Source organism: Carcharodon carcharias, chromosome 8 (assembly GCF_017639515.1).
Source record: "Carcharodon carcharias isolate sCarCar2 chromosome 8, sCarCar2.pri, whole genome shotgun sequence".
Lineage (NCBI taxonomy): Eukaryota > Metazoa > Chordata > Chondrichthyes > Lamniformes > Lamnidae > Carcharodon > Carcharodon carcharias.
In genome coordinates, this window is record NC_054474.1 from 156,940,918 (window position 1) to 156,964,623 (window position 23,706).

The 23,706-nt window shown below is 46.3% G+C and overlaps 1 protein-coding gene across 1 annotated transcript in view; it reads right to left on the bottom strand.

Moving 5' to 3' along the window:
* Nucleotides 1–23,706, bottom strand: part of ccdc180 (coiled-coil domain containing 180) — a 151,068-nt gene that overhangs the window by 81,224 nt on the left and 46,138 nt on the right. Inside the window, exons 15-17 of the mRNA XM_041194471.1 lie at nucleotides 16,290–16,405; nucleotides 13,814–13,940; nucleotides 8,114–8,168 (exon numbers count right to left, since the gene is read on the bottom strand). Of these exons, the coding sequence (XP_041050405.1) occupies nucleotides 8,114–8,168; nucleotides 13,814–13,940; nucleotides 16,290–16,405 (298 nt within the window). The remainder of the gene's footprint in view (nucleotides 1–8,113; nucleotides 8,169–13,813; nucleotides 13,941–16,289; nucleotides 16,406–23,706) is intronic.

Below are 23,706 nucleotides of genomic sequence, written 5' to 3' on the forward strand. Positions count from 1 at the left end.
CGGGTGTGGGGGTAGGAGGGGTGAGGGAAGCGGCCCTGCACTTGGATAAGCTTGTCAACAGTGAGCATTCTTCTACAGCTGAAACCATTCAGCTGCACCTCCATTGATACGTTTGGAGTCAGGCCTCTGAAGCTTTCCTGCCCACTTAAGCAACGCAACAGCATGAAAGTGCCACCAAATGCTCCAGAACTTTTCACCCCTCAGGTTCACACTGCAAATTAATGTGCATTTTAGGGGCAGTAGAGCAATTGGCCGACTGGGCAAGTTGCACAATCCCCTTGCGATTGGTGGCCATGGTGCAGTCACTGGTGGAGGTAATCACAGCCCCTTGCAATGTCTTTATTCAGGTTTGGACCAGTATCCATTATGGTCCAAGCTAACAGCACAGCCTTGCAGTGGGAGTTAGGAGAATATCTGCGCCTGAGCTGAGAGCACAGTATGCAGTCCAATGGCTGAAGCTGCTGCCAATCAATCAAGTGGAGTGGGTTGGAGGTGGGTGGGGTCTCAGACAGCCAATGAGCGTGCTACATACATCCAAGTAGGGGCCAGCACTTTCCTGAATGTGTGAAGGGACTTGAGACTTAACCAAGAGAATTTCTTAATACACCCATGTTAACCCACACGTCCCTCTCTTTCATCGTGCAGGAGGAGAGTTTCAGGAACATGGAGCCTGGTGATTTAGCAATCTGCCTCATGGCTTACAGGGAGCAGAGAAGAAGAAGAAGAGAGCAGCTGGGTTGCCTAGCTTGGCAAAAGGAGGAGCCAGACCCAGGGTCTATGGACAGCGCCTTTCATTCCTGCGGATGACTGAGGACCAGTGTCGCCGAAGACTGCACATGTCTAAGGAAATGGTCAGTCACATGTGCCACCTGTTGCAGGATTTGGTGCCAAGGGGACATGGTGGCCATCCACTGCCAGTGGCCATGAAAGTGACCGCAGCAGTCAATTTTTATGCCAGTGGCTCCTTCCAGGGCTCCACAGGTGACCTGTGCGGGATTTCACAAATCTCAACACACAAGTGTATCCAGGAGGTCACGGACGCCAACTTAGCAAAGGCACAGAACTGCATTTCACCTGGGATCAGGAAAGCCAGGAAGCAATAGCGCTGGGACTTGTGCCGTTCTCAGGTTTGCCACAGGTGCAGGGTGCCATCGACTGTACTCACGTGGCACTTAGATCTCCATGGCAACAAGCAGTCAACTACATCAACTTCAAGGGCTTCCACTCGTTGAATGTTCAGCTGGTGTGCGACCACCACAAACACATCCTGCAGATCTGCGCACGATTCCCAGGGGGTGTCCACGACTCCTACATCCTTAGCGGGTCCCAGATCCCTGACATCTTCTAGGGTCCACAGAGGCTGCAGGGTTGGCTCCTCGGGGACAAGAGCTACCCATAGAGGACGTGGCTGATGATACCCGTGTGGTGGCCTCAGGCTGCAGCAGAGCGACGGTACAACGAGGCTCATGCCATAACCCGGACTTTGATGGAGCAAACCATAGGCATTTTGAAAATGAGGTTCCGGTGCCTTGACACTGCACTGCAATACAGTCCCTAGAGGATGTTGCGCATCATCATCACTTGCTGTGCGCTCCAAAACCTTGCGCGGCAGAGTGGGGAGGACCTAGCTGAGGGGAAGATGGAAGAGCTGCACATATCCTCCGATGAAGAGGACATTGAAGGGGATGATGGTGATGAGGTCCTTGAAGGCGAGGATGCCGGGATGAGGCAGGCTCACTCGAAAGGCCCTCATAGCTGCCAGATTCATGGAGGATGATGACAAGATGCAATGAAATCAATCTTCACTTCCTCCCTTGCATCTGTGAACGTTTGACTCCTGTGTGGCTGATGGCAGTGTATATACTGTCAGTGCTCAGGCTCATGTGACACCAAAGAAGCCCAAATAGTCTCTAGATTCCAGGAGGATGATGATGACATGCAGTGAGGACACTCCATAGATCTTCACATTGCCTCTGTGAATGTCTGACTTCTGTCTGGCTGAGGGCACCTCATTTGCGCTCTGTGATTAGTGTCATATCATGGAGATGCAGCCGTGAAACTTTAAATGCACCTGATCCTTTGTCAGCCTTCAGCACCTGACCCCTTCAGGAGCCCACCATCACTGGTCACAGATGCTGAAGAGATGGGGGGACCTGCCCCACCCTTCATAGGTGCTGAGAACACACAGAGAGAATGATGAAACTCTGTGACGCCTGTCCACGACATTCTAGCAGCAATGACCAGCACCATCGAGGTGCAGGCATCAGTAATGTGTCCAGTGAGTGTGAAGTTGGATCATCAATTTAGTCTGAAGGTTACACACTGCACAGGGAAGAGGCCCTGGACTGAGACACCTGCCTTTATTTTGTGCAAGGACAAAGGTTTCACATCTGAATGACATGAACACTGCTCATCATAACAAGGAGCCATAGGCAAGGAGACATTCTTGGGAGTTTATTTACAATAGTGAAGGTTAAGTATAAGTGATTAACATCCATGCCCTGGCTGTGCAACTACATCTTAACTTTTCATCCACCATTCCCAGAGGGCTGGTCTGTCGAGCGCCTTCCTGTCTCTCGATCAGGAGAAGGTGTTCGACAGGGTGGATCACGGATACTTACTCGGAACTCTGCGAGCGTTCGGGTTCGGGACGCATTTTGTCGCCCGGATCCGACTTCTGTACACCGCCGCGGAGTGTCTAGTGAAGGTTAACGGGTCCCTGACAGCGCCCCTTCGCTTTGGGAGAAGGGTACGTCAGGGCTGCCCCCTGTCTGGCCAGTTGTATTCTAGTTGCGTGGAGCCTTTCCTGCGTCTCTTGCGGAGGAGGTTGTCGGGATTGGTTCTGCGCGGGCCGGGCATCGGGGTGGTCCTTTCGGCTTACGCCGATGACGTGCTCCTTATGTTTAGTGACCCGGCTGACCTGCGGAGGATGCGCGAGTGCCAGGAAGTCTACTCTGCCGCTTCTTCTGCCAGGGTCAACTGGGGTAAACGTCCTGGATTCCTGGTCGGTCAGTGGCAGATGGATCCCCTACCCGAGGAGCTCAGGCCTTTCACCTGGAGCAGGACCAGCCTCCTCTACCTGGGGGTCCATCTCTGCCCTGCTGAGGAATCCTGGCCGGCAAACTGGCAGGAACTGGAGACGACAGTCACCGCTCGCCTGCGGCGCTGGACAGGACTGCTCCGAGTGCTATCTTACCGAGGTCGAGTTCTGGTCATAAACCAGCTGATCGCCGCCGTGTTGTGGTACCGGCTGGTCACTTTGACCCCTCCCCCGGACTTTGTCACAAGAATCCAGAAGTTGTTAGTCGACTTCTTCTGGGACAAAAGATTGCATTGGGTCACTGCTGAGGTTCTGAGTCTCCCGCTTAGGGAGGGTGGTCAGGCGCTAGTGTGCCTACGCACACAGGTGGCGACTTTCCGCCTTCAGACCCTGCAGCGATACCTCTACGTCGAGCCTCCTCCTAGATGGTGTGCCCTGACGACGTATTTCTTCCGTCAGGTGCACGGCCTGAATTATGACGTGCAGCTCCTGTTTATAGAACAGAGGGGCCTCGGTGGCTCCTTGCAGGCGTTGCCCGTCTTTTACCAGGACCTGATCAAAGTCTGGAATATGGTCGCCTCGCGATGCAGCTCTCCCCCGTCAGGAGTAGCGGCTATCGTCAGAGAGCCGCTGCTCAGGAATCCGCCCCTCCGTCCCTTTCAGTGGTTGGCGGAGAGGAGGGCTGTGGCCGCAGGGGTGACTAGGATCGGGGATGTGCTGGGTGGCGGAGGACTGGGCTGGATGCTCCCACAGGAGTTGGCGCGTCGCGCATCTGTGAGTGTCCAGGTCGCAGCCGATGCCATCCAGGACCTGAGAACGGTCGTGCTCGGACCCGATGTAATTTTAGGTCTTGAGGTGGCCCAGGTGCGCGGTAGTCTTCCGTCTGAGCGTTCCCCTGTTCGGACGGAATTCCACATTGGCCCCAAGCCCCGAACCCTCCCTCGGGTGCTGGTGCCCCGCAATAAGAGCCGCCTCGGGGACATGCCCTCTGTGTCTTTTGGCACGGCAAAGAGGAGCTTTTTGTACGGACTGCAGCTGCACACCTTCCATTTTCTCGCCCTTGTCCGCCACCCGGACACGCCCTGGCGTGCCTTGTTGCTGTCCAGCGGCGGAGGCCCCCGATGGGAGGCCCTCTACGGAGGTGTCCTCCCCCTTTCTATCAGGGACCTGGGTTGGAGGGTGTTGCATGCAGCAGTCCCCTATAATAGGAGAATGCATAGGTTCACAGACTCTCGTGCCCTTTTTGCGGTCTTGTGGAGTCCGTGGACCATGCATATATAGGGTGTTGTAGGCTGCACTCCCTTTTTAGTTATTTGAAAAACCTTTTATTGATGTTTTGTTTGCACTTCAGCCCCATGCTCGTGATCTATGGGCACCCGGTGCGGAATGGGGTCGGGAAGGAGGAGGACCTCCTTGTGAAACTACTCCTGGGCCCGGCCAAGTTGGCCATTAACAGGTCCAGGCAGCGGGCGATCGACGGGGGAGTCCCGCCCGATTGTTTATCCCTCTTCCGCGGCTACGTTCACGGCCGGATGTCCCTGGAGAGGGAGCACCCGGTGGGCACCGCGGGGACTGGGGTGTTTTGTTGACCCCTTTAATCACATTTTGATTTAAAGTTTGTAAGTTTCCTTTAAACTTTGTTCTTGGTTTTACAGCTGACCTGAATTAGGGGCTGTGCCTGATTTATCCCAATTTTGTTAATTTGGTTTTATTGGTTTTAACTCAAAAGAGTTACGTCTTAACTTTCCTAACACTGCCACTACACCTTGGTGCTTCCCCAACATCCCCAGCCAAGGTAGAGGCAGCCTGCTGACTGCTACACCATTCTGTGATGACATTGGAGGGCCCTAGCCTGCTTTTGAGGTCCTGCAGTGGCACCCTCCTCGGCCTGTGGAGCTGGAGCTGCTGGGATCACAGGAAGAGGGAATTTGGATGGGCCAGACACTCCTGGAGTCACCTGGATAGATGACCCTGTGGTGTGCACTTGCTGATTCTCCTCCTTATGGACTGACTCCTTGAGGAGCACTGGAAGCTGGGGTGAGATTGAGCCGCCCCACACTCCTCTCAAGTTGACACTATTGGAGGCTAACTATGGCGCCAGCAATGGAGTTCAGCCTGTGCAGCAGTGCAGGACCAATGTCCTGGACCAAGGTCTCCGTGGTGGCCACCATCCTACCAGCGTTGACCTTGGTGCGTTGGCATAAGCTGGCGCTATCACCTCAGACTGATGGTGGACAGGTTCCTCCATCGTGCCTTTCAGTCTGAGGAGTACAGCACGCATCCCCTCCTGATGTTCCTGAGCTTGCCTTTGCAGATCCAGCAACTGAGATATGACTGAGTCCAGATGCTCCTCATCTAACTCAGACTCAGCATATTCCTGGCCTCCATCAGTCCTCTGAATGCCAGAAACCTGGGAAGTCCCTGCCTCTGCCTGTTGTGGTTCAGACAGTACAATGTGCTGACCAGATTGAGACTCTGAGGCTACTCTAGAATTAGATCCCACATAGGCATCTGTCTCTGTGGTGGTGGAGGGTGTGGGTGAGCGCTGTGATGGGTCTTCAATTAGGGTGTCATCAGATTCTTCTTCTGAGGTGCCTTCTGGGCTTGAGTTGAGGGCTTGGGTCGTGGACCCCCTCTGCTGCTTCCCAGATGTACATGCAAAAGCAAGGCGAGACAGTGAGTGCATGGCTTAGGAATGCGGAACAGGGGGACTGACTCACAGCATGGTTGTCTGATGGATGTTACACTCTGGATCCTCACTTGGTTGAGCATCGACCTGACCATCAGCACAGGAACGGTCCAGATCATTGCTGGTCAGCTGGATGACTCCATTTTCAAAGACCTTGATGTCAGGCATTCCTCCACCAGTCTGCAACCTCTCTCTTTTGTTGTGTGCCAGCTTGTCCTGCAAGAATACAGATGGAGAGAGTGTAAGCAGGATGCCTGCCAGGCCAGATGCTAAGGATACTGGCATGAGAATATGAGACAGATACATGAGGGTGAAGTTCTCTCATGGATCACTAATGAACGTTTAACTTCCTTGTCAAAGTATAAAAATAGCATCACCGCCTGCCAACTCAGGGGACTGGTTCCTGCCCAAGTCAAATGTGAAACTACAAATTGGACCATCATTGGTTTAATTCTTTTTCTACCAGTAGTAACGAGCGAAACTGGACCATTGCCAATATATTGGGTAGAAAACATAGGATTGATTCGGGACAGTAGTCATATACAATATCACAATACCTATCCATATGCAGTAAATTTGGAAGATTATGTATTAGGAACTCAGCTGGAAGGATGTGACACATGGAAAGAAGTGATTGTGTGCCCGTGCGAGATAAGGGGCCACCCTGAAGCAACATGTGGGTTTAATCAAACACAAGTAAATTATACAATGGAAGCTGTTGGAGCTGATTTGAAGATGACGCAAACTGCATATGTAGGAGAGGGGAATACTGTGTTACCACTATAGAAAAGGAATATAATTATGGATACGAAAATCCATGCCCTATTCCTGAAACAACCGTTTGTTTTAACCCAGAAACATCTGCTAGAATTGGTGATCAAGAATTGATGAATATTTACCATCACAATATCATAGAAATTAGTGTAAAACATAGGATGAAGGGACGATTATGGGAGCTTGTGATAAGATTCAGTTATGATGTTCCACAGCTGCCAGAACAATTAAAAGAATTAAAAGAGAGCATTGCTAAATCCCTGAAAGTGTATTTCTGCTCGCAGCAATGTAATGAGTATATTAATAAAAAGATTGATGATATCAAAATTACTGCATGCGGGGAGGATTTGTGGAGTTGGGGCATGAATGTGAATATTTATCCATGGATTAGGATTACATCACATGTATTGGTCTTTGTTCAATTACTGTTTCTGCTCATTAACTGCTGTATACAGCAATGTATAAATAAAATGTATCAACAACTGCCCTCATGAGTAATTGAACTCGAGCTACGCCCTCCAAAAGTTTTGAAACCCCAATGGGATATAAAAAAAGGATCACTCCAACTGGATAAATGACGAAAATTAGTAATTTTGATTGTAAAATGCTGTTGTAATTTGTATTTTAAAGGGTGAAGGCTGTAGGGGTTTTATTTCTGATTTACTCTTGATTTTAAGTCTATAGTGCATATTTTAAGTTATTTTGTATTAAATCTTACATTGATCTTAACCCAGCTATGGTTGTGCTTTGATTACTTAAACAATAATAATCAGTAGTGACCTGTTTTCTCGGACCTTGTTTTTCTCACACTGGCCATGTGCAGCTGGTACTTAGACAACAACTTTGTTTTCCATTTTTCAAGCTAGAATACTAAAATAAGTTGTCTTTGTTTATCCTTTTTCTTACTGCGTTCAGCGATCTTGGACTACAAGCCAGTAACCTAATTGTGATCATCAGAAGATGAAGTTTGACTGATGACAGCTGGGAAGGCACCATCAAAAGATAAGATAATTTGAGTATCATTGCAGTTTCTGTAATGACCATTTTGAAACGTTTGTCATCTTCCTTTAACTGTATTGAGCACCTCAGAGTGCAACATGATCTACGTAGAAAATCTGAATATCATTGCACTTTCTGTGATGGCCATTTTGAAATGTTTTGTAATGTTCTTTTAGATATTTTATGAACAAAGTATATTTTTGCAAAAAAAATGTTGCTGCCCCCATCTGGCTGGTGTTCTTCAGAATGTTCTTACTTATTCATAAATTCCAATCAGTATGTTGAAATCCTTGTATATTCTAATTTGGCAAAAGTATTTTGAAAGTGCCTGCTTACTTTTTCATGGCAAACTTAAAAACTAAATAACTGACACCTATAGCTCACAACTTGTGAAAGCTACTATGATTGTAGTAAAGTTTACACCTTGGAATTATACACTTCCATGAATATATTCACGTATTAGTCTGACTTTTTTGTCAACTACCTTAATGAAGGTATTAATCTGACACAGGTTAATAATACTGTTAAAATAGCAGACAGTCCCTGTCATTTGAGTGTGAAAGTACATTCAGTTGATACCTTTCTAAATTAATGTTAATAAACAAGCATACCTTCAATTAGAGAGGCTACCTTTGAGGGGGCATCAAGAATTATCTTTAGCTTATTCTACAAAACAATGAGAATGCATATTAATAGTACCATTTTACAATGCAAGTCCCGTAACCCAGAAAAGCAATGGAGCTTAAAATCAGTTGCTGCCTGCCTTGGGTAAAATTTTTGAACAGTTCAGTATTGAACTGCAGTGTCTGAACATCTCTAAAACTCAAACTGCACGTCAAAAGTTTGAACTTATACTTACAAATCCATTTGTACTACACTTAAATGTCTTATGACAGTGAGGGATTAGTTATCGAAGGTTTTCAATTCAGTTTACCAACTGAAAACTAAACAATTTATATTTGTATAGTGCAATGTAGTACAACTGCCGTGGACTATTAACAAGAGGATATCAATAAAAAATATTTTTGACTAAAAGAAAATATTGGGGATGCTGAAAATCTGAAATAAAACATAACATGCTCGAATACTCAGACGGTCTGGTAGCATCTGTGGAGAGAGAAAAAGAGTTAACATTTCAGGTCGATGACCTTTCAGTTCTGGTGATAAGTGACCTGAAATACTGGGCTTGAATTTTCATTGGGACCAAAAACAGAAGCGGATAGTCATAGAAGTTTGTGGCGCTAGCCTGTGTGCTTTTTCCCCAGGTCCATCCCATCCCAGGCCATTTTCCCATGGCAGGTAGACAACTGACCCAATTAAAAGTCTATTAAGGCCCATTAATGGCAGCTGACTGAAATTGGAAGGTTTCAGCAGCAGATGAGATGAGGTTGGAGTCTAGCCATGTTAGGGAAGTGGAATTAGGCTCTCTTACTGATGGTGCAGATATCTGATCAGAAACTCAACCTCAAACTGAGGCTACTAATGGTCTTAATCAGATTAAGACAGCTACCAGGGAAGGAAATGGTGGACAGAGAAGAGAGTTTGTAACAGGGACCAATGACAATGGCTTCAGTCTTTCCAAATTTTATTTGTAGGAAATTTCTGCTCATCCGATATTGGATGTCAAACAAGCAGCATGACAAACCAGAGGTAGCTGAGGGATGCAAGGAGGTGGTGGTGAGATAGAGCTGAGTGTTGTTGACATATATGTCGAAACTGATGTGTTTTCGGATGATATTGCATCATGTCTCAAACTATGGTCTCGCTCACTCACTTCTGTGGTAATTATAGTTTGGGGAAATGTTGACTGTAGCTTTAAGAATAATCCTGTATTGTAAGATCACATGATCTGTGTAAACCAATGTTTTAACAGCGTGGGGAACCTCTACAAGGCAGTTCTTCTTTAGTTGTGGAGTTTGAGACACATTGTGTAGTTGCTGCTGCTGTCTTGTAAATAAAATGAAATGTTTCCACTAAGAAAAGTTGTCTGAAGATCAACCCTATAACAAACTGGTGACGGGAATGGGATAAATCAGATTTGTTGCTGCACCTTGCCCAGCAATTGTGAGTATCTAAGTTTGTTAAAAATAAAATAAGATATACTTATCCGAAATGCCACAGTTTGGCAGAATCGATCCCTTTGAGTCAGCCACAGATAATTGGTCTCAATATATAGAATGTCTTGCATTCTACTTTTGAGCAAACAAAATCACAGGGGAGGAAAAGAGGAGAGTGATTCTACTGAGTATTTGTGGGAACAAGACCTACAGTTTAGTTCGAAGCTTGACAGCTCCCAGTGCCTCAGATTTGAAGTCTTTCAGTGAATTAGTTGAATTAGTTGACCTGCTTAAAGGACATTTTCAACCAAGTCCTCAGTCACAATGCAAAGATTCAGGTTCAATTCATGGAATAGGACCTGGGGGATACAATTGCTACCTACATGGTGAAATTAAAACAACTAACAGAATATTGTGATTTCGGTGAAACCCTGAATGACATGCTCAGAGATCATTTAGTATGTGGCGTGCAGGAAAACACTATTCAGCAAAGATTGTTGCCTGAAGTGAATCTTGATTTTAAGAAAGCATTAGAAATAACGCTGGTGATGGAAAGAGCTGTAAGAGATTCAAAAACAATTCAAGGAGCATGAAATGCTGTTCTCATAGTCAGGTGGAAACAGTCAGCTGAAAGTGTCGCGAAAAGCGAGGACTCTGCCTTGAAGCGGGAAACAGCCTCCGCTAACCAAAAAATGAGAGGAAACAGCTTAGCAACTAAATTGAAAACTAATGTTCAGCAATCTGGAAACAATCAGTATTTTAGTGATTGACAATTTAGAAAATTAGAATGCTATTTTTGTCACATAATGAGACAGTGCAAAGCAAGGTTTAAACAGGCATGCAAACAACAAACGAAGTCCAATGAAGTATACAGTGTAGAAGAGCCAGAAACAACCAATTCTGACATTTATTCATTATTCAGCATGAAAGCTGGGAAGACAGAGCCAATATTTGTTACAGGGCAAGTGAATTGTAAACCCTTAAAAATGGAAGTAGACACGGGTGCTTCCACCACTGTAATAGGAGTACACACTTTCAGATATTTAAATAAAAGTGATAAATAATTACATTTGGAACAAACATCTGCCAAATTGAAAATGTACACAGGCAAAGAAATCCAAACAAAAGGTATCACCAGAGCAACTGTTCATTATAGACACCAAGCTACCAGTGACGGTATTAGAAGGCAAAAGACCAAGCCTTCTAGGTTGAAAATGGCTGAGGGAAATTAACCATGATTGGCCAATGAGATTTCAAAAGGAAGCTGTAAGAGTTCCTGTCTTGAAAAAGTAACAAGGCAAAGTACTGCAGAAAGAGCCTGGAGTCCAAGGACCACAACAGGACGAAAAAGGTGTGTGTACGTATTCAGCAACCTGAAGAGCTGAAGACTGTCTTAAACAACGACATGGTAAAACAACAGAAGAACCCTAAAGAGACTCTGCTGAATGATAGAGTTCAAGGTGAGGTGAGTGAGCTTCACAAATAAAACCTGTTGAAAGACCTTCACACATTACAAGGATCTTTCTGGTCAAAGTTTGTGCCTCTTAAAAATTACGAAGAGAAGCAGGAAGAATTTAACACCTCTCTGATCAAACTGAAGAACCAGCTGGCAGGGAAGATGCAGCAAAGTTTACGTTTCCAGGAGGAAGCCAACAGATATAAGAAGGAGACAGAAAAGCTGATGAATCGGCTAAATGAAGCTAGAGGTTTTAAAAGCAAAAGTCGTAGAACTTTCCAAGATGCGAGTAGATAATGAAGTCATGGGTAGCTCAACTACTGAACTAAGACAAGTTGAGATTGCATTTGAGAGAAGTCTGGCCAACAGTGAAGTCAAAAAGAAGGCCGAGGCTAAATTCTGTGGTAGAAAGAAGACATATAGAAGGAAGATAAAAACAAAAAAACAAAAAAACTGCGGATGCTGGAAATCCAAAACAAAACAAAACAAAAACAGAATTACCTGGAAAAACTCAGCAGGTCTGGCAGCATTGGCGGAGAAGGAAAGAGTTGACGTTTCGAGTCCTCATGACCCTTCGACTGGCTGCTGAGTTTTTCCAGGTAATTCTGTTTTTGTTTTGTTTTGATATAGAAGGAAGATGCAGGATTACTGATAAGGCACCAACTTTAAAAAAAATTCATACTGTGTGGGATTCAGCATTGCTCAACATCCTGATTTTGTGAATCATTCTAGAACTCTGGACCAGAGGCAACCCACAACTGTGCCATTTGTTCACTTGCAACTACTGGGATTACCATTCACGAATACTGGTCAATCACAAGTCAATCGAGTGATACAAGTGCCAGTTTGCACCATTTGCTTACCAGGAGTTCCGACTATGCCTCTTTCTTTTCATCAAGGCGCCGTCTTCTGACAATCTGAGCCTAATACTTCCCAATTTGGAGGGCAAGGTGGAGAAAAGTCAAGGGAACCGAAAAGCAATTCATGATTTGCATAATCATGAGCAACAATTTACTGTTGGAGAAGCATAGTATATGTAAAGAATTTTGGTGGAGGACCGAGGTGGTTATCCAGTAAAGTGAGTTCTGTGACCGGACCATTGTCATACTACATGGAAGTGGAGGGCTGGATCACCCGTAAGCATGTGGATCATTTAAGAAAAAGAGAGATACCCCAGCAAAATGATGTTCCATCTGTTACCATTACTGAACCAGTGGTTCCTGATGAAGTTGCTCAACCAAGGTCAGACATGCCCGATGTCTCTGTCAGAGTGGAAGATCATGAGCTGCATGTGCCTAATGAGATACCTGATGTTAATGTGGTTCCAGAGAATGTGTTTCCCACAAAAGAATTTGAAATCGTGGAATTGCAACGATCCACATGGATCAGGAAACCACTTAAAAGACTGAACTTGTAATTTCAAGACCTGTGTAAATATTGTAATGTCATGAGAGAAATATCCTTGTAAATACAAAATGTGCAGAAAAGTTAAAGGGGGAGGAATGTAGTAATTACAGTTTTGGGAAATGTTGAACCGTAGCTTTAAGAGTAATCCTGTGTTGTAAGATCACATGATCTGTGTAAACCAATGTGTTATTAGCGTGGGGAACCTCTAGTACAGAGTTCTTCTTTAGTCTGATGCACATGTGTAGTTGCTGCGGCTGTCTTGTAAATAAAGTTAAATGTGTCCTCTAAGAAAAGTTGTCTGAAGATCAATTCTATAACACTTCCCAATCCCTATCCTGCTCCCTGTCTTTGGACACAGCTAAAAGCAGCAACCCAATTGATGTAGTATGCCACCTGCCGATTAGTCTTACTGAGAAAAGTCTACTAACGCTAGAAATCTAAAATTGTTGGTAATGCACAGCAAGTCTGTCAGCTTCTGAAAAGAGTGAATAAAGACATTAGTTCTGGATAAAGATGACAGCCTTTTGATGAAGGACCTTTGTCTGAACACTTTTCTAATGCTGACGGATTTGCAGTACATTGCAAGCATTTGCTGTTTTGATTTTGGGCCAGATCTACCACATCTCTCTAAGGGCGTCAATTATAGAGTGGCATTTACAGAATCTTAGGAGTCCCGTTGGAATATTTACTGAACAAAGAGAAAAGGAAATATAGGGCAGGATTTTTGGGTTGTTGGGCAGATGTGGTGGATGAGCCGAGGAGCGGCCGGGAAACGGCCAGCTGCCCGCAATTGGCTCCCGACCACGATTTCACGCTGGCTGGTCAATTCATGGCCAGCCAGCGAGAAACGTGCACTGAAAGGCCCAGCACTGCCAGGGTGGGGCCGGGAGGAGGGTGAGCACTGAAGTCTGGGGGCAGGGAGGTGTGCGCAATGGAAGCTCCTTGAGAGCAGAGAGCTGCCTCGGGGAACTGAAGAATTTCAAGCAATGAAATAAAGATTTGGAAACGCAGGAAAAAGTGTCCACACATCAGACTCCCTCAAATGAACATAGATTATAAAAATTCTGTCAAAACATTTTTATTTTTTAAAAAATTAATTTCAGAAACCTTAACCCACCCGTGGATGGGGCAGCAAAAAACATTAATGGCCTTAATGGGCCTCTTAATGTTCGGCAGGTGCGCTGCTGACTCTTGCATGAGCCCGCTGACCGAGCCCGTGTGAGTGCATGATGAAGTTGGGATGCTCGCCCGGCGTCATCGTGAGCCCTTTTACACCCGATCGATTCGGGCACGCGCCTATCTGCGGGGCATAAAATTCTGCCCATAGATTTATTTTCCCAATAACCTTATTATTTCTGTCACTGTGTTACATGATTAAAGAGTTCACATACCGGTTTATAGATTTCAATTACATCAAAACATTTACTGATAGCAGTACTGAATTCGTGCAGCTCCTTTTCTGACATGGAAGGGTAATTATGAACTATTTTCAGCTGTTTTTGGTAGAAACGCATGTATCTGTGTGTAGAATAAAAACCAAGTTAAAACAGGTTACAGCTTTACATGAAAGCAAAATAATCAGCACACTGGAAAACTGAACTAAAAACAGAAAGAGCTGAAAATACTCAGCAGGTCAGGCAGCGTTTGTGGAGCAAGGAACTGAGTTACACTTCAGGTTGATGATATTTCATTAAAGCAGCAATGCATGGTTACAATGAACTTATTAAAATGAATATGGTACAAATATAATGCATCTATTTTATAGTGAAACTTGTTCACTTCAACATAAGTTCAATTTGATGAAACAGAGAAAGCACCCACTCTATCCACTGTTGCTCCTCCTTGCCTCCAAGAAAACATTCCTTAAAATAGAAATCCAATCCTCTTTTGGACCTGTTGCAGCTTCAAGTCAGGTTTCCCTGCCATCAGACCCAGATTTCTCCATTTTAAAGAGGCCTTTGTATGCCTGCAGCAAAGGCCTGATGTGCCTCCTGGAACTAGTGAGTTAAAATATTGAGCAGTGTCAAGCTGGAGGGTAGGGCACTATCTCTGGTTTACCAACGTCAACCATTCGGGTCCCGCCACTATACATTGTATTCGAGGGGGGCATGATGGGGCTAAAATTGGCTGTCAAATTAAAAAATTGCAAGTCTCAATTTGGTTATTGAAAAAGGGTAAGAACGGCAAGAGCAGTTAGGGCTGACAGGAAAACTGTGATAGACTCATGGGACCAGCCCTGTGCAAATTGGAGAACATTTCCCAAAAACAAGTAAACAGAATGAGTTTCAACACAGCAACTGAAATAGAAATGCATGGAGAGGAGTGCGAGCCAAAAAGCACTTTACTCATGAGAGAGTGCGGGTGGGATTTAATGGGCCTGATGGGAGGGTCTTGCCCACTGGTTGCAGATCCAGTGGGGAACCCCCGTAAATTCTGCAGGGGTGGCCCAACGGAATTAAGCGTCCATCAGGCACTTAACAGACCACCAGTGGGCCTTCCCTGGGATTGTGGGTTCCGGGTACATAAATCCTGACTGATGAGAGCTGCCAGCCAATCAGAGGTTGGCAGCTCCTCATTACAATCAGTGCGACTGGGAACACTGACAGCTGCCAGTAATGCACCCACCAGAGGTCCAGGGTCAACAAGGGGCCCCAGGTCAAAGATGAGTGAGGGTGCGATGGGAGTCACAGGGAAGATGTCACAGGGAGGGAATCGCAGGAGATAGGGAGGCAGGGTAGTTGGAAGCATGGGCCGGGGGGGTTGTCAGGCATTGAGTGGCTGACAACAACTGACCCCCCCACCCTCCAAGAGGTTGCTGAAAAATCCATAGGGCAGCCTTCAAGAGGCATGGGAGAAGCACGTGGTTCTCATTTAATCCCTGAGCCACCACTAAATTGCAGTGGATTCTGGGATAATTGGTGTCAGTTGTCTCATCAATGAGCCTAATTGATACTCCGTCAATAGCAGGTGGGTTTCCCGCATTGAATCCTTCCTGGCCAAACTTAATTGGGGACAGTTTTCCCAACGTTGAGAATCTGACATGCATACTCCTGTCCAATTCTCCCGGACCCCCTGAGATCATGCCTGCTCTGGATGGCTCAATTAAATTTTGCCCTGTGTTTCATCCATGGAGATAATATATTCTTATAAATTTATGGAATTGTTATTAAAAGAACCTAATATCCAGGTATATTTTTTAAAAATCCCAAGAAAAACACTGTACAAATGTGTTATGGGGTGAATGGAAGGGGGTGAAGGGGGTGGGGGAGTGGTTGGCTTGTAACTTTCACACAGCAAATAATTCTCCGTGCTCAAATTCCCCACTGTAGCAATTGTAGTTTGGATAAATGTAGGACTGTAGCTTTAAGAATAATCCTGTGTTGTAAGATCACATGATCTGTGTAAACCAACGTGTCAGCAATATGGGGAACCTCCAGTAGAGTGTTCTTCTTTAGTTATGTCTGACACACACGTGTAGTTGCTGCTGCTGTCTTGTAAATAAAGATAAACGTGTCCACTAAGAAAAGTTGTCTGGAAGATCAACTCTATTAAACCCACTCATTGAAAATATAGTGATTTATTGAAATGGATGGCTAGAGAGTGGAATAACTGGTACACCAGCTAGAAACAGCAACCAACAAGAAGGAAATTTTAATATTTGCGAGTCAATATGAAGGATTGTTCCTACTGAAGTACTGGTCAGCACTGCTTTCCCTGTGTATCAGAACAATTGGTTAACTGGTCTTAGCATGGTCTCAGAACCTGCCAATTCAGGTGAAGAGCATTAAATTCATCGAGAGAGCTCACAAAAAGAAAAGCAGAGAAGCTTATCTTTAAAAAAAAGTGTTGCAAAATCAAAGTACTTGCCCTTTTACAATCCCATCCAGCAGGCTAAAGGCCTTCTTAAGGTCCGACTTCAGTTCCTCTTCTGTGTTTCTCTGTCTTAGTTGGTCAATAAGCAGATCTAGATTTGCTTCCTTTGCCTGATGAAAGATTTATATTTTTAATAGAAACACAAATACATGAACTTTGATATAAAATGTTTGATGAGTGAAAATCTGAAAGCTTTCTTTTTGTATGGGAAACAAAAGAATAAGTGTGCTAATTAAGCATGGTCATTAGATATTACACACAACCCTTTTAATCATGATTCTGTTCGTGTCATTAAATCTTGGAATATTGCCAATTTTTAGTATTCCAAGACATCAAGAAAACAACTAGTTACTTTAATTAAATGCATTTGTGTCACACTGATGCAAAAGCCACAACTCCAATTTGAACCTTAGATAAGATTTCACTTAGAGAAAATGCTACTGAAAATTCTCTTCCATCTTTCTGAGGCACATAATCAGTACTTGATCTAGCTGGCTTGTCACCATTTTCATGTGCCTCTCTGTACATCCTTCTATTTAAGTTACAAGGTGCATTTCACAGTACCAGTACGACCAGAAAACAATTCAGATGCTTTTGGTAGCTTTCCCTTTTCCAGTGGCTGAGCAAAGCCTGCCCAGAGAGGCATCAAAGAAGCATTAGGGCCAGCTTTAACTCCCTCTGCCCAGCAGGAGCAAGGTGGAGGCAAACTTGAAACAGATCAGTCACATACTGAACAGATATGGCAGATAGTGAAATTTGAATTCAGTAAAAATCTGGAATTAAAAGCCTAATGATGACCATAAAACTATTGACAATTGTTGTAAAAACCCATCTGGTTCACTAATATTGCTTAAGGAAGGAAGTCAGCTGTCCTTACCTGGTCTAGCCTGCATGTGACTCCAGACCCACAGCAATGTGGTTGACTCTTAACTGCCCTCTGGACAAGGGCAATTAGGGATGGGCAATAAATGCTGGCCTAGCCAGTAACGCCCACATCCCATGAATAAATAAGAAAAAAAGTTACAGCGCTTCTCTGACTGCCACCAACTTGGGTAAGGTTCTACAGAGGTTGACTGGGTTATCTAACTATACCCAAGGTCACTTGTAATATGCAAATCAAAGTCCTATGAAGCGCATGGGACCCTGGTTGCAATTTTGAGGTACAAATAGGCAGACTGTGCATGGCTTATATTCTACCCATCTTTCCTGGGCCTGAATCAATTGTCTTTAAAGGAGCTATTGAAGACAACTCACAAAACAACCCAGGAAATGTTACAATTTTTGTATTGCTTGTCCTCTTCCCACTAGAGCCAGCAAAAAAACACACTGTAAGCCACTGTCAGTCGCTATGAAGTCACCATAAGTCTTTCTTTTCCCTAACCCCAATTGTCATCCAGTTCAGTGTGGGAACTAGCTGTTTTCCCATCCTCACAGAAGTAGCTAGCTTCAATGAGGAACCTGCAGTTTGCAAGCGCCAGGTAGACTAGGTCACGGCCTCAAAATGGCTTTTGCAGGCAAGAAGCTGTGCTTATTTACTTGCCAATCAGGAATCAAGCAGAATAACTAACATCCATAAATGAGAAGATAATCTTACTATGGCACTCAGATGACATGATAAATAATGAGAGTGGAGTTAACCAGTTTATGGCCAGGATTTTACTGCTCCGCTGTGGCGTGTCTCCCCCCCGGCAGATGCAGTGAGCCATTTATATCTCTATTTAGTTCGGTGAAACCATAATATCCTCCAGGGCAGGAGGGCCATAAAATCCTGGCCTATAAGTGCCCCGACATGAAACTACTGCCTTGAAATTAGTCCCAATCATCACTTAATTTTCAGGATTGTATTTTGTGGAGTAGTTAAGAGCAGTTCTTAAATGTTGGTGGTTGGATAATTCCATGGAAGGTGGTGCCCACATGAAGGATTGAAGATAATAATTGGAACCATTTATATTGGCCTTGCTGCAGGGACTGCATCAGTTCAAAAAGGTAGCTCACCACCAACGTCTCAAGGGCAATTAGGGATGGGGAATAAATTCTGGCCAGCCAGTGACGCCCACATCCTGCAAATGAATAAATAAAAAGATTTGCACAAAGTGCGGTAGCAGGTGGGAAAAAGGACGTTTGAGCAGCAGACTGCAATGGCGGCTTTTTGCATCGTCCCATTCCCATTTGTATTGTCCCATTCCCAGCACATGCCGCTTCTTTAACAATGGATCCCTGGGAAACATGCCATTTATCTGGCTGGGCAGCCTCTAATTTGCCGGCTCTGCCGACACCTCAGGCCTTCAGAAATCCGGGCACCTCCCTCGGGTGCCTATTGGATACTGTGGAGATCTGCCATGAATTCTTCTACCCCTGCTCTGGGTGAAGACCAGCAAGAAAGATCACCAATCCAGCATGTGAGACTGTGGCAGCCATGGTCAGCACCAATGCCCTGCAAAAGAGGACAGCCACCTGGTGCAGAAAGAGGATAAATGATCTCCTCTGTTCCAAGGTAAGTCACTCTTCTCATCACTAACAACTCACACGCTTACAAACCCATCACACATCCACGAGGATCTCACTCACTGCCAGTTCAAGGGACATCACCATTCACTCTCTCACACACATCTTCATCTGCCCTGCACATCATGTCCTCATTCCATTCATGGCACCACTCACCACCCACACATGCCAGGCGTCCTTATCATCTGCCCTGGCAGGTGTCCAATTTACACTCTGTCCATGTGTATTTATGCAGGACAAACTGGCACACAACAAAAGAGAGAGGTTGCAGATTGGTGGAGGAATGCCTGACATCAAGGTCCTCACAGACTTTGAAAATGGAGTCATCCAGCTGACCAGCAATGATCTGGACCGTTCCTGTGCTGATGGTCAGGTCGATGCTCAACCAAGTGAGGATCCAGAGTATAACATCCATCAGACAACCATGCTGTGAGTCAGTCCCGCTGTTCTGTATTCCTATGCCATGCACTCACTATCTTGCCTTGCTTTCGCATGCACATCTGGGAAGCAGCAGAGGGGGTCCACGACCCAAGCCCTCAACTCAAGCCCAGAAGGCACCACAGAAGAAGAATCTGATGATACCCTAATTGAAGACCCATCACATCGCTCACCCACACCCTCCACCAGTGCACAGACACATACCTCAGTGGGACCTAATTTTAGAGTAGTCTCTGGGTCACAATCTACTGAGCACATTGCACTGTCTGATCCACAGCAGACGGCGGCAAGGATTTCCCAGTTTTCTGGCACTTAGAGCACTGCTGGAGGCCAGAAATCTGCTGAGTCTGAGTCAGATGATTAGCCTCTGTACTCGGTCACATCTCAGTTGCTGGAACTGCAAAGGCAAACTCGGGAACATCAGGAAGGGATGTCTGCGCAACTTCTCAGATTGCAAGGCTTTCAGTCTGATAGCGCAAGCATGCCAACACACCAAGGTCAACACTGGTAGGATGGTGGTCGCTATGGAGACTTTGGTTCAGTACATCAATCCTGCACTGCTGCACAGGCTGAACTCCATCGCTGATGCCATAGTTGGCCTCCCAACAGTGTCAATGCGAGAGGGGTGTGGGCAGCTCGATCTCGCTCCAGCTTCCACTGTCCCTCAAGGAATCAACCAGAGACCCCCGGGTACCCATAGGGAGGAGGATCAGCAGGTGCATACTCTGGCCCATCTGCCCAGGGGACTCCGAGAGGATCCAGCCCAACCGAATCCCCTCTCCCTGTGACCCCAGCAGCTCCAGCTCTACAGGCCGAGAAGGGTTCCACTGCCACACAGCAGGACCCCGAAAGCAAGCCAGGGCCCTCCAGGCCTTGGCTTGTCAGAGGACACCTTTCAAGGTCATCACAGACAGGCTGTAGCAGTCAGCAGGTAGCCTCCACCTTGGCTGTGGATGTCAAGGGAGCACTAAGACGTAGTGGCAGGGTTAGTAAGGTTAAGAAGATGTAGTTGCACAGCCTGGACATGGGTGTTGATCACTTATACTTAACGTTCACTATTGTAAATAAACTCCCCAGAATGTCTCCTTGCCTGTGGCTCCTTATTATAATGAGCAGTGTTCGTGTCACTCAGATGTGAAACCTTAGTTCTTGCACAGGATAAAGGCAGGTGTCTCAGTCCAGGGCCTCTTTCCTGTGCAGTGTGTAACCTTCAGGCTAAAGTGATGGTCCAATTTCACACTCACTGGACACACTAGTGATGCCTGCACCTCGATGGTGCTTGACATTGCTGCCAGAATGTCGTGGATAGGCATCACAGAGTTCTGCTGAAGGGTCATGAGGACTCGAAACGTCAATTCTTTTCTTCTCCGCCGATGCTGCCAGACCTGCTGAGTTTTTCCAGGTAATTCTGTTTTTGTTTTTTATCACAGAGTTCTGTTATTTTTCCTGTGTGCTCACAGCACCTTTGAGGTGGGGCTGGCTCCCTATCTCTTCAGTATCTGTGACTGGTGACATTATGCTCTTGAAGGGGTCAATTGCTGATGGCTGATAAAATAATCAGGTGCATTTAAAGTTTCACGGCTGTGTCTCCATGATATGACCCTGATCACAGAGCGCAAGCCAGCTGCCCTCAGCCAGACAGAAGTCAGACATTCACAGAGGCAATGTGAAGATCAATGGAATGTCCTCACTGCATGTCATCATCATCCTCCTGGAATCTAGCGACTATTGGGGCTTCTGCTGTGTCACCATGACATGAGCCTGAGCACTAAGGGTATGTGCGCTGCCATCAGCCACACAGGAGTCAAATGTTCACAGATTCAAGGTGAGGATATCAGGATTGTCCTCACTACATCACGTCATCATCCTCCACGAATCTTGCGGCTATGAGGGCCTCCCAAGTGCAACTGCCTCATCTGGCCAATGCGAGGGCCTCATCGGCGGCATCCTCACCTTTAAGGACCTCATCACTGTCATCCTCCTCAACGTCCTCCTCATTGGAGGATACATGCAGTTCTTCTATTTCCTCCTCAGCCAGGTCCTCCCCCCGTTGCAGCATCAGTTTGTGGAGCGCACAACAAACAATGATAATGCGCACTACCCTCTGGGCACTGTATTGCAGTGCTCCACCAGATCTGTCGACCTCATTTTCAAAATGCCTATTGTTTGCTCCATCAAAGTCCAGGTCGCAGCATGAGCTTCATTGTATCATTGCTCTGCTGCAATCTGAGGCCGCCACATGGGTCGTAATCAGCCACATCCTCTATGGGTAGCTCTTGTCCCCAAGGAGCCAACCCCACAGCCTCTCTGGACCTTGGAAGAGGTCAAGGATCTGAGACCTGCTAAGGATGCTATAGGAGTCATGGATACTCCCTGGGAATCATGCACAGACCTGCAAGATGTGTTTGTGGTGGTTGCACACCAGCTGAACATTCAGCAAGTGGAAGCCCTTGTGGTTGACATAGTTGACTACTTGTTGCCACAGAGATCTAAGCACCACGTGAGTGCAGTCGATGGCACGCTGCATCTGTGGAAAACCTGAGATCTGCACAAATTCTAGCGGTCTTGCTTCCTGGCTTTCCTGATCCCAAGCGAAATGCACAAAGTTCTGTGCCTTTGCGAAGATGGTGTCCGTGACCTCCTGGATACACTTGTGTGCGGAGGCTTGCGAAATCCCATACAGTTCATTTGTGGAGCCCTGGGAAGTAGCCACTGGTGTAAAAATTGTGCACCACTGTTACTTTCACAGCCACTGGCAGTGGATGCCCTCCATGTCCCCTTGGCACCAAATCTTGCAGTAAGGTCTAGTGAGGCGCCTACAAGCAACAGCTCTCTATGGATCTTGAGCTGCGTGCACAGCAGGCCCTGCCGTCTCTTCACCTTGAGGGAGGTGTTCCTCCCTTTGCTGAGCCAGGCGCCTCCGCTGCTCTCTTCTTCCACTAAATCACCAGGTTCCACAATCCTGATGTTCGCCTCCTGCAGGATCAAAGAGAGGGAGGTACGTGGGTTAGCATATGTGTCCTAAGGACTTCTCTTGGGTAATCTGAAGGCCCATTCACGCATGCAGAAATGTGCTGGACACCACTTGGATGGCCAGTATATGCTGCGCTCATTGACAGTCTGAAACACCACCCATCTCCGCCCCATTCCACTTGACTGATTGGTAGCAGCTTCAACCATTAGGCTGCATACTGTGCTCTCACCTCAGGTGCAGGCACTATCCTAACCCGCACTGCAAGACTGTGCTGTTAGTTTGAACCATAATGGATACTGGTCCACACCTTGATAAAGACACTGCAAAGGACTGTGGGCACCTCCACAAGTGACTCCGCCATGGCCACCATTCGCAAGGGGATTGTGCAACTTGCCCAGCCGGTCAATTGCTCTGCTGCCCCCTAAAACACATTAATTTGCAGTCTGCACCCGAGGGGTGAAAAGATCTGGAGCATTTGGTGGCACTTTCATGCTTTTGCCTTGCTTGAATGGGCAGAAAAGCTTCAGAGGCCTGACTCCAAGCATGTAAATGGGACTGCAGCTGAATGGACTCAGCTGCGGAAGAAGTTCACTTTTGACAAGATTTTCCAAGTGCGAGGCTGCTTCCCTCACCCGTCCTCCCCCCACACCCCCAGCATGTGCTTGAGTCTTTCCTTCAGTCTGTCCGTGCTGTCTTGCCCTCTCCCCACCCCTAGGTCTGACCTGTAATGGCACCCTTGCCCTGGCACCACACTGAAAGCCAGCCCAGAAAAAGTGAAAAGGCCACTTGCCTGTGCCCCCACCCCGCGAATGAGAAACGCCTCATCCTTGATGTGCTATGGGCAAAGCTCTCGCGCGCTGCGCAAGATTGTGCGCACTCACCCCCGAGTTCCCCTCAAAGTTCAGGTCCCCAGGTGCACATCTTTTAAAGGCAGTTGTGAAGCACAGCATTCTGAAGTCACGCTGGCTTGTGTTTTAAATTTGACATGCGGCAATGATTCCGGTGAGCAGGGCTTATGATTAGATGGAAAAGTATCAAAATGACGTTCCCGAGTCGAACAGTGCGAAAAGTGGCCCACCATTAACGGGTGGAGGGGATGAACGCAAACTGATTTCACGATGGCATCAAACCGATTTTTGGCCTTCTCGGCATATTGTTCCCCACTAACCCCCCCACCCCCACCCGATATGGTGCCCGCTGTCAACAGGGCCGTAAAATTCTAGCCTATGTTTTACATGATAAAAATCTACTTGACTTCCCTGCAAGTGTAGAGTGATAATCTGCAGTTAATGACAGGGACGCAACATTATTGCTAACACCCATATACCTAATTTGTGAGATTGTCGTGTCACTTTACAAAATTAAAAGACAATGGTGGTAATTTTCAACCTACCGCAGAGAATAAGCCAGCATTATGAGTCAGGAGCAGTCTATTATAGAAACTTGGGGATGGATTTTCAGGCCTTCCTGGAGGAGAGAACAGATTGGGCGGAC